This window comes from Octopus sinensis, unplaced genomic scaffold (assembly GCF_006345805.1).
Source record: "Octopus sinensis unplaced genomic scaffold, ASM634580v1 Contig09240, whole genome shotgun sequence".
Classification (NCBI taxonomy): Eukaryota; Metazoa; Mollusca; class Cephalopoda; order Octopoda; family Octopodidae; genus Octopus; species Octopus sinensis.
This window is the reverse complement of record NW_021831718.1, coordinates 2,257-13,146: the sequence shown is the minus strand read 5'-3', so window position 1 is coordinate 13,146 and position 10,890 is coordinate 2,257. Positions and strand designations below refer to the sequence as shown.

Sequence of the window (10,890 nt, the reverse complement as noted above, 5' to 3'; positions counted from 1 at the left end):
TGTTTTGCTACTCGGAAATATAACCCAAATGAATTCAGTATTGGACCAAATGTTTGGGAGATACGTCAACATTAAATTTAAATTCGATTATTTGAGCAAGATACACAGCGTAAATTGATGGTTCATTCCTCGAGATCAATTGTAATATGTTTTTTGATTTGACGACGGTTTTGCTAAAAAAATCTATATTTAATTTTCGCATTTTTGTGCCGTCTTTGAACAATTTTATTCTCGCAAATCTCACAGTCGATTTGGGAATTTCTATCATTTTAGTTTTTTTGAAAGAATAATAGCCAATGTTTATCCCCGACTAAAACTTTCTACTCACAGACGGAATTCACAACTTTTTGATATTCCTTTCTTTGCACTGGCATTTGGCCAAAATTATAAGTCGTATTCCAAAATCAGTTAGGATTATTGTCAATTGAATTCACTCACTATCTTATTCAGTTAAATCCGTCCTATCTTCTGACTCAAAAGCTTATTTGTACAATCTTTGCTTTGCCTTTGTAGTCTTTCCCTATTGTTAAAACCCTTCCTTTCTCGAGCTCTTCCTTTATTAAATTCTCGAGCAAACTATAAATTAAACCACAAAATCCAGAGTTTTTGGACACTCCTTAGAGGATTATCCATAATAAACTCTCTCAGTCGGCAGACATTCCCAATTTCAACAGATCTTTTTCTTCTAAAAGAGAAACATCAAAGACCTCTTAGTTATAGAAATTAAGTATTTTGGTTCCCCAATATACCCAGCTGAATCAAAAAAAAGCCCTTACAGAAAAGAAAGTCGTGCTTGATTGTATACACAATAAGATTGAAATCGCGTCTCTAAAGGCTCATTTGATCTTTTAGCTTATCAACAACGATCTTTTTATTTCTAAATTTGCTTTTCAGTTGCGATCGATGTTTGAAAGTTTTCGATTTTAAGGGACTTAATTATTTTTCTTGCAAACTGGGTGAAGATAGATTTACCAGGCACTTAACGTTAAACGACATTATTAAAAAAGTTCTGAACTCAGAAAATTTTTTTCTATTTGAGAGCACATGGGGCTTGATTGCGAAGACTTGAAACGTTCTGGCGGATTGACACGTTTGTCGGAATGCCAAATATCTCGTTTGGGATGTACCATATGTGAATTCCTTTTGAAAATTAATCTAATTAACTTTTTTTCATCTTCGAAATTTACTAACGATCAATCATTTAAGACAAAAGCGTTTTCGAATTTATCGCCTTGAATTAATATATTGTTATTTGGGTAGATATTAAAAAAATTCACTGCGTCTTGGAGATAGGAACAGCACAGCATGTTTCCGCCCAACAATCTGCACCAAAATATTGTCTATTATGTCAAATGTGTCCACAACTGCACATTCGGAGAAGCCAGTCTTAAAACCTCTGAGAAAACTTTATTCTCTTCTATAATCGAAGGAGCAACCAAGTCTTGTATCAGCTTTGGAAAATGTTCTTGAAAATTACCGGGAATTTTCCTGGCATTAAATTTGCGACCAATTTATCTAAACCTCTATAAATAACTAAATAACTTTATCAAACATCGCCAGATTCGACTATCAAGTACATGAACTATTTTACCTATGTAAATAACATACAAAAATTTTATTAATTAAAAAATCATAAAAAACGACTTGGTTTATCACATTTTTTAAGTTGACAAGCCTCCTTATATGGTGGATTAATAGGAGGCTGAATAGGTTCGCGGTATACATACTCCTCCTCTCCAAACTGACATTAATGAAAGTATAAATACTACTTCTAACATATAAGTTTTATCTGAATCCAATGAATTCAGATCTCCACAAAAAAGAAATTCTGGACGGAAAGAATTTTGATGTTTAAACAATAAAAATGAATTTTCTGGTGCCTTTTCCGCGCCACAAAATCCTCTGCAAACTACAAACGCTTCTGCACTCGAATTTCGACTGCTGGCAGGCTTAGCAACAGAAAGGTCCTCAAAAAACAATCTCAATTGGGAAAATAGTAGATCAGAATTTTTAGCTCGAAAAATCTAAGAACAATTTGAATTTCTCACTTTAGACATAAAAGACCCTCCTTTCTTCAACAATTTAACGGATATTTTAAGTGCCTTGTAAAAATATTAATAAACTTACTGAAAGCACAAGTTGAGCTTGCATGTACTCGTCCATGTCATGCAGTCCCGTGACTAAATAAAATAATAAACGGACAACCATCGGGGGCTCCATCACATACAACGAGGTCGGCCAAATTTCCATCCAAATTCTGAATAATCAAATCGACTGTTTTGCTCTAACAGTATTAAAATAAATACAGTAGACTATTCATTTAACGAAAATGAAAATTGAGCATTCGTTAAATGAATTTAACGAAAAAAATTGTTTAATTAAAAATGTGTCATGTAATCGGTAATTTTAGGTTCCTTCTTTTTAATTTTTGCCAATATATTTCTCAAATTTGTAATTAGGTGAATATGTTCACCAGATTCTTGCAAAAAATATTTTTCAATATTTTCCAAATATTTAAGTGCATCTGCATAACCAATGGGATTGTCATTTGTGCTATCTATTTCTTCATGCTCATTTTCTTCCTCACATTGTATTGTATCAAGATACGCGTTTTCTTCGCAGACGACAGGTGCACAGACAGGAAACTCAATCATAATTTCACTTTTATTATCTTTAATTGTAAGGTGATTTAAATTTAATACCTTTTTCGTCAGTGGATTCTTCAAGTATTTTTTCATCGATCTTCGCCCAATTATTTAATTTTTTTTTCTTTCAGTTGAAAAATGATTCACTAAACAAATTATATGCCTTGTTAAAGCAATTTTTGATAGTGTCCACTGTGACTTCGTTCCAAGCCTCAATAATTAAAGGTAGAGCATTCACTAATTTGAATTTGGTAAGTTCATCTGTATATGACAATGTTCCTATATTTGTTCCCATACTCAAATTTCTAGTGATTCCTTTTTTATACAACAATTTAAATGAATGCACAATCCCTTGATCAATTGGTTGAATCTTAGATGTTGTCTTTGGAAGAAGAAAATACAATTCGATATTACTGAATTCGCCATCAAAATAGTGAACTGGCGCATTATCTAAAAGAAGCAAAATCTTTCTATTTTCCACACTCATTTTGGAATTTAACCGTTCAACCCAGTTTTTAAAAATTAACTGGTCATCCAAGATTTATTGCTATTTGCATATTGAATCCCAAGATTATTCATATTAATATTTTTAAAACCATGAGGATTTTTGAATTTTCCGATTACCAACGGATGCTCTTTATCTCCTTCCATATTTGTGCATAATAACAGTGTTATTCGTTCTTTAAAAAATTTTCCTGAAGCCCTTGATTCGGAGTCAAGAACTAATGTTTTTTTGGAGTACATTTGAAAAAAAGGGCAGTTTCATCGCAGTTGTAAAAATTTTTCGATCCATATTTTTTAACATGGCTGCAAAGCGTTCATATGAATCTATAAGCAAAACGGGATCCACTAATTGTTCTCCAGAAATCGTGAGTGTTTTTATTTTATACTCTTCCTTAAAGCGTGAAATCCATGGGTGAGATGCTTTGAAATTTTCAATATAAAATCGTTGAGCAATTTTGAGTGCCATTTCGCGTACCATTTCATTAGTTATGGTGTGATTACAGAAACGTTTGTTCTGAATCCATGGTCATATATCTTATCAGTACAACTTTTAAATGTAATATTCTTTTTTTGTTTGTGACGCCTTGATCCATACAATTGCATTTTCTTCAACGTTGAATTGATCACTCCAATAGGCATATTAAACCGCTGAGCCAAATTTTCTTGAGTAACATCAGGATTATTTTTCTTGAAATCAATAACTTCCAGTTTTTGTTGAATTTGATAAGTTTTTCTTTTTTTCTTCATTGTTCACCCTTGCACACATGGTTTACTACAAAGAAATAGCGAGGAAAAATTATTTTAAAATTTTATCAAAAATTTTAATTTTCGTTATTTAAATATTCGTTAAATATATTTAAATATTCACTAATACAAAGAAAAAAAATTTTATTTTTGAATTTATCTAAGGAACAACGTAAAAAAATATTTTGATTTTCGTAAAATGAATATTTTCGTTAAATTTTTTTTCGTTAAATGGATAGTCTACTGTATAAACATCTGTAATGTCACATTGCAGTGTAATAGCATCTTGCAGTGGCTGTATCTCCTGAACGTCCACTGACACTACTTTGAACTGATTGGAGTCATTGTGTATGTCTCTGAGATAGTTAAATTATTGTACCGCAGTCGTTTTGTTATTACTTGGGTCCAGCTTCCTGGTGCGGCACAGAGATCCACGACGTACTTGCAATCTGATTTGTTATGAGTAAGATTACTGTTAAGAAGATTGAATGATCATCTACTTGTATGAGCTTAAAGGCACTTCTCGCTCTCCATGCTTGTTCTTTGGCAAATCTAATATATGTCTCGTCTATCTTTAGAAGATTTTCCCATTACAACACGAGTCTTAACAAGGATTAAAATTATTTAAATATTTTATTTTTTATAATTAAGGTTTTTTACTAAGATTTCTTTGCTTTTTTAAATGAAAAATGCTATGGATCTCTCCAAAAGTTTGAATGTGTGTTAGTCACCTGAACGTGTTAGTTAATGGTTAAGACGGTGATTTTGTTTGACTTAAAAAAAATTTACAATACCTTAAACCAGGTTTCTTAAACGGGGGTACATGTCCCTAGGGGTACGCGGAACATTTTTTAATTTGTTATTATTAAGATGATTTTAATAATTTAATCGATTTTGATAGCATGGTTCATTTGTTTTTCGTTATGGTTAATAAAACGCGTAAATGGGATGACTCATATATGCAATATGGATTCACCAAATCTTTTGGAACAGACAATGTGGATAAGGCGCAGTGTATGTTGTGCGATGTTTACTTGGAAACAATTCATTAAAACCTGTCAATTTATTAAGACACAAACGTTCGCGGCCACTCTGATAATACAGATAGTCTGAACGCTGCCTTAAACTAATTGTTACTTTTCGTATCCCGTAAGCCGACCGCGTAGCAAATCTGAGGAAAAGGAGTGTTCCATCAGATTCCATCTGGGTTCGGAAACATAAATCTGTACACCTAGCCCTCACATATGGTTACTAGACTGGTTCGATTCGGAGAAGAGTGACTACCTTATTGAACAGTTAGAAAAGACGATACGTTCCGCATTAAAACTGGCTTACGGAGTAAAACTTGACGGAAGGCTAGAAAGAATTCTCTGTGCCTACGATCGGGATGGTCTTGGAGAAGAGCTGTGTTGAGTAATTATAATTGGGGTTAGCATAGAAAGAGATACTTCGGTGCCTTATTGTTTATTCTTTTTTCTTGTTCTTTAGGTTTTTTTTCTTGAACAATAAAAATAATTCAATTCAAATTCAATTAAATGGAAAAAAGCAAACAGTTTCAAAAGTTGTAGCTTAAATCGATTGTTTTTCTATATATTTTATTATTATGGTATTTCAAAAAAAGTATCAATCATTAATCAAAAGACATTTATTCAAAATAAAAACAATTATATATCCAAATCATATCCACCATCCAATTCAAAATGTAAATACACCTTTTCCTTAATACGTTTGCATCCACTTTTTGAGAAAAATGGCATATTCGGAGGATAAAAACTCATATGATTTATAACCGACCCAACAATCTCCTCAACTTTCTCAAAAGAGATCACTAAACCACTTAGTTCAATTTCCCGTCTTGCACAATCCTCTAATTGGGAACGTTCAAGTGGCAAAAATGGAACAAAGTGACTCACAACTGCCTTCTGGATCAACAAACTATGCTTATATCCGCCTAGAATATACAAAAACAAACAAATACTATTTTCGTTATAAATTGTGGACATTACAAAGTTCTCAATTTGAGAAAATTTGATTGAATTTCGACTATATCCTTGAATAAACAGTTCAACGGTCCGATTTATGATAAAGCCTGACCCAGAATTGCTTTTGAAAGTTTTTATTGTAAATTAAAACCTTAAAAGTAAATAAATTGCCTTTCCATAGTCGACATTATTAACAACTCCAGAATAATCCATAAATCCCGTAACCGAATCTAACAATGTTGGCGGCATTCGTTCAATTTCGTCAAAAATAAAAATTGAATAAGGACAAATAGTGAGATTCCCAGTAATCCAAGCAGCCAACTGAGATTTGTATTCCTCAATCAAATTTTGACTCGGAAAATGCAATGTTGATATAAAAGTATGTACAAATCTGCTTTTATTTTTTCCCATTACATATTTTGCAATGTTTTTGGCAACAAAATTTTTCCCTGTTCCTGTAGGTCCGTGGAATGATAAAACAAGAGGTTTTTGTGATGTTAAATCCAATAAATGATTGTGGAGTGATCTTATTACGATGGAATGTACAAATGGCTGGCCAAACAAATTGGAAGACATAAACTCGTTAAGTCCAGTTATATTGGCCTTGGTCCATCCATTATGACAGTTTTCCATGCCTATTAGCCAACGGCTATACTCAATGGCTTGGGTTATCTCATTAGCTGAGAATAACTGAAAATCGGAAATCTCTATAATTATAGCCAAAACTATATTTATTTAAAAAAACAAAATACATATAAAGAAAAACAAGGACACACATGTGAGAGAACATTGAATGGCCATTTAAATTATATTTTTTAATTTATTAAATACATTAATAACATATAGTTATAAACACATTATTATCTAAAAAATCAAATTTAATATAAACCGATTGATGGAAACTCAGCCTACTATAAGACAATGAATAGGAAAATGAATGTTCACAATAGTACATACGAATTTTGTTTTGGAGATAAAGTTTACATAAAAAATTATAAATAGGTTTGAGTTAATACAAACATTATGGAACGAACCTCTCATTGCGACTGGATAAATTCTAGTCTTCATTAAAATGTGCTAAAGGAGAAGTATAGAGGGTCCAAGTATTTTTCTTTAAAATAAATTATTCTTCTAAGTTAATCAATGATAAAAATATTATGATTTGTTCAAACTTAAATTAAGATTTTACAATATAAAATGTAATCGGCCATCCATTATGTATTCGAAAATTATCTGCTTTGGTTTTAATGTTGTTGGTCTCGTTCAACGGAGAAATAAAAATATTTCAACGAAATCAAATAGCTTTTTTGGCCTCCCTTTTCTATTAAAAACAGTCGTTTCTAAAGGTGTCCAAAAGCATTATTTGTAATTTTCCCTGAAATAATTTAAGATTTTATTAAAAAATGATAAGAAGACGATTTCTATATTTGAGAAGTTTCTTTGTTTTAATTTTTGTTTATTCGCGTTAATTTTCTATTTTGTAGAGTCAATAGGCACGCAAAAAGCATTCTAAATCCGAATTTCTAAAACGACTTCAACAAAAAATAAAGCGTGTCGTTTCAGCAAAAAATTGCTTTTAAAGACAATTAATGGTTCACCTGATATCAAAGCTCGAAATCATTAAAGAGGGGAAAACATGAACTATAATAATCTCCCATTATAGATAAAAAATGCTAAAGGAGAAGTATAAACGTTTGGTTTTTATGTTTTTTGGTCCTCATGGTAGTTTTTAATTCGACTAAGGTTATCGACTCTTACAAATTTTTTAAATCCTAATTCTGTTATTTGCGAATATAAATTTCCAAATATAATAACTGAATCGGGTCCGAACCTAAAATATCTTAGTCAATGCAAATACAGTCTGTCTCCGCCAATATACTCCAAATTTTTGAGAAAATTAAGATTTTTTAATTTAGCAGGAACGGAGATCATGACAAATCCTGTCAGCGCCTGAACCGAACTTAGATATTTAAAGTTCTCATTTGGAATTTCTCTAATTATAGGGATTTGCAATCAAGTACTAGTGTGGCATTATGAAAATGCTTCCAATTACGACAGAACAATGTTCAAATTGATTGATGTTCAAATTGGTGATCAAAATAACTTCTTCCACTTCACAAACTATTTTTATAAAGAAAAACATTTCTAAACTATAAGAGTTGTTGAAAAGGTTGATGACTGTAAAAACAAGATATCGCCAATATAGTGATGAAACAAAAAAATAATAATTGAAACACTGAACGTTTTGGAGATTTAAAGTCTCTATCTTCTTCTCTTGGAGTGAATTTGAAAACAGCTTATAATTGGATTGAAAATAAAAATAATGAAAGACATCAAAAAGGAGGTAATAAACATTCAAAAAAGTCAAATAATTATAAATGAATTAATCAGTTGCATTGAAGCTGATCCTCAGATCACTTTGAAAGAATAATTATTCAATTATTTCTTAATTTCTACGCACATTCTTTGTCGCCGGAATTCCCTCACTGCTTGAACTTTCTGGGATCGATCGGGGGGACGGAAAAAGGCCTGACGGGATCACTGTGTTTCCCCTCAACAGGGGGAAGTCTCTTACCTGGGATGCCACGTGTGTGGACTCTTTATCGCCTCAGAACCTGCTGATGTCCGCATCCGACCCTGGATCTATTGTCACAACCGCGGAATGCAAAAAGATGCGGAAGTACTCCTCACTTACGGAGAAGTTCCAATTCTATCCATTCGCGGTTGAGACTTCCGGTTCCTTGGGCAGTAAGGCAATCAGCTTCGTTCAGGAGATCGGGTCCCGCATGTCTGCTATCACAGGCGACGCCCGCGAATCAAGATGGTTTTTCGAGCGGATATCCATTGCGATAGTACGCTCTAATCCTTGAGTCGGCTTCCCGTCCATGAAGCTTTCGAACACTTGACCGAATTCTTCGTAATAAACAAATCTCCTAATTATTCAATATTCGTGTCTCTTACAACGGTACAAAATTGGCTTGATACAGAAAAATAGAAAAGATGTCAATAATTCTCAACTATAACAAAACTCCGGATAATTCTCCGATTTCTAAATATAGGCTAAGACTGTTCAAAGAAATTGAAGTAGACGCAAAAAAAATTAACACCACAAAAATTGATGGGATTTTTTAACCGGGTTAAAAAATATTATCCCAGTGTTAGTTGTGGTGAAGACCTTTTTGATTGTCATAGGTATATCCCTGTCTCCATTCCGAGCGCATCCAAATTTTTCTTGATGAATTTTGATACATGCATATTTTGAATATATCCCTGTCTTTATTCCGAGCGCTAATACAAAATAACAAAGAAAAAAGATCATTTGTATTTTCAAATCTACAATAATAACTAATAAACTTTAAACCTTTTAAAATTTATCAAATCGACTCAAAACTTGTCGTTAGGTAAATCAGCGATAATGTGGGCCGAATCGTCATACTTTTGTAGTATCACAGCAAATTTCCATATATTACACTCACTTACGACTTGACGAATGATGTGTTAATTGATTACAAAAAATTTCTTTGTGCAAAGTGCATCAGAAGATTATGCCCATAATGATTTGTTACGTAGATTTCTTGATCAATGATTTTGTTCTTTTGTGATTATTAAAGCGAGCTTGTGAACTCGATTGGTATTTTGCTGATATAGCTTTCCCTCAATAAAAAAAAAAATTTGCAGCTTTCTCTTTTAGTCAGAACTTTCTAACTTTCAAACTATCCCCGGTTTTGCCATTCAAAGATGGATTTCAGTAAATTGTACTTTGCATCATTTGTACCTGGGTATGAGCCATTATGGTAACGTAATTATTTTAACATAAATAATTATTTATGGCGACTTATGACAGATTTCAGTGTATTGACACCTGCCATTGTTTTACACTAAAATACTTTTCTTTGTCTATAATAGAAGTTATTCAATTTTTAGTATGTTTTAGTAAGCTATGTTTGTTTAGAATCGGTAAAAGTCAAGAATAACTCTCGATGTCGAATTTAAATAAATTAAGTTAATTTAATATAATATTTCAAATTAATTAACAATAGATCTTTTGCCGCTTATTTGCTTTTGTGGTGCTGCGATTTTTATTGTTAAATAATATGCCTCGTTCTAAAAGAAAAGGTATTTATATTAAAAATAATGCCTTTATAGTTGATAAGTCAGTTGATGAAATGGAAATAGGAGAGATCCTTACCGACGCTTCTAATGTGAGCTGGTGTCTTGGCCCTCTTTTTGCAAAAGGCGGGTTTGGATTTATCCATACAGGTTAACCATAAAATATCACAAACATATAATTTATTTTTAAATAAATCAATAATTATATTAGCTCATATGAATGTCGGATTGCTTAACAATTCGTATTCTCAAGCGAAATATGTCATTAAATTGGAAGCCAACGAAAGCGGTCCTCTCTTCTGTGAAAAACAAGTTTATATTCGAGCATTAAACGAAAACAATTGTATAAAGTCGAATTTAATTTAAAATAGTGAGTAAGTGGTGTATTGATCACAATTTATCCTTTATTGGTCTCCCGCGTTATGTCGGATTTGGACTTCATAATTATGGAGGAAGAAAATATCGGTTTCTTGTTATGGACAGATTTGGAGATGACCTTCAATCAAAGATCATGTCCTGCAAGAATTATAAACTCACCGTCAATGAGGCATATCAGATTTCTATTGACATTGTTAATTTTTCATTTTATTACTGCAGGTTAACGCTTTGGAATACTTACACGAACATGAGTATGTCCATGCTGACATCAAAGCTTCCAATTTGCTGAGTTCTTTAGCAAAAAACTTCAGAGATAGGGTTTGTTGGTGTGGGTGAATTGATTTAGTATGTTTTGGCAGATTTTGGATTGTCATATCGGTATACTGCCAATGGAGTTCATAAAAAATATACTCCAAAGCCAAAAAAGTGTCATAATGGAACTATCGAGTTCACCAGCAGAGATTCACACATGGGTGCTGATCCTTCGAGGAGAGGAGACTTTGAAATACTTGTATTTTGTCTTATTC

The 10,890-nt window shown here is 32.3% G+C and overlaps 3 protein-coding genes across 3 annotated transcripts; 1 reads left to right on the top strand and 2 right to left on the bottom strand.

Annotated features, from left to right (window-relative positions):
• Positions 1-2,772: 2,772 nt before the first annotated feature.
• On the bottom strand, positions 2,773-3,132 carry LOC118761132 (tigger transposable element-derived protein 6-like). The gene has a single exon (XM_036498813.1). The coding sequence runs from the start codon at positions 3,130-3,132 to the stop codon at positions 2,773-2,775; it is 360 nt and encodes a 119-aa protein (XP_036354706.1).
• A 503-nt stretch (positions 3,133-3,635) lies between these two features.
• On the bottom strand, positions 3,636-9,665 carry LOC115228037 (torsin-1A-like). Its single transcript, XM_029798709.1, has 4 exons — positions 9,651-9,665; positions 6,027-6,565; positions 5,900-5,996; positions 3,636-3,836 (listed from the first exon to the last, which is right to left on the bottom strand). Exons 1-4 carry the CDS (start codon positions 9,663-9,665, stop codon positions 3,636-3,638), a joined length of 852 nt encoding a protein of 283 aa, XP_029654569.1.
• Positions 9,666-9,940: 275 nt separating this feature from the next.
• On the top strand, positions 9,941-10,587 carry LOC115228036 (serine/threonine-protein kinase VRK1-like). Its single transcript, XM_029798708.1, has 4 exons — positions 9,941-9,991; positions 10,022-10,135; positions 10,197-10,328; positions 10,583-10,587. Exons 1-4 carry the CDS (start codon positions 9,970-9,972, stop codon positions 10,585-10,587), a joined length of 273 nt encoding a protein of 90 aa, XP_029654568.1. The 5' UTR covers positions 9,941-9,969.
• Positions 10,588-10,890: the final 303 nt, after the last annotated feature.

What these genes read in the sequence shown, in the direction of transcription:
- LOC118761132 (XM_036498813.1), bottom strand. Translation starts at nt 3,132, where the DNA reads ATGAGTGTGGAAAATAGAAAGATTTTGCTTCTTTTAGATAATGCGCCA.
- LOC115228037 (XM_029798709.1), bottom strand. An exon ending in GCAATTTATTTACTTTTAAG is followed by an intron (nt 5,997 to 6,026) that starts GTTTTAATTTAC and finishes AACTTTCAAAAG; the next exon opens with CAATTCTGGGTCAGGCTTTA. An exon ending in TTTCTCAAATTGAGAACTTT is followed by an intron (nt 3,837 to 5,899) that starts GTAATGTCCACA and finishes ATTGATTTCAAG; the next exon opens with AAAAATAATCCTGATGTTAC.
- LOC115228036 (XM_029798708.1), top strand. Translation starts at nt 9,970, where the DNA reads ATGCCTCGTTCTAAAAGAAAAG. An exon ending in GCCTCGTTCTAAAAGAAAAG is followed by an intron (nt 9,992 to 10,021) that starts GTATTTATATTA and finishes ATGCCTTTATAG; the next exon opens with TTGATAAGTCAGTTGATGAA. An exon ending in GTTTGGATTTATCCATACAG is followed by an intron (nt 10,136 to 10,196) that starts GTTAACCATAAA and finishes TAATTATATTAG; the next exon opens with CTCATATGAATGTCGGATTG.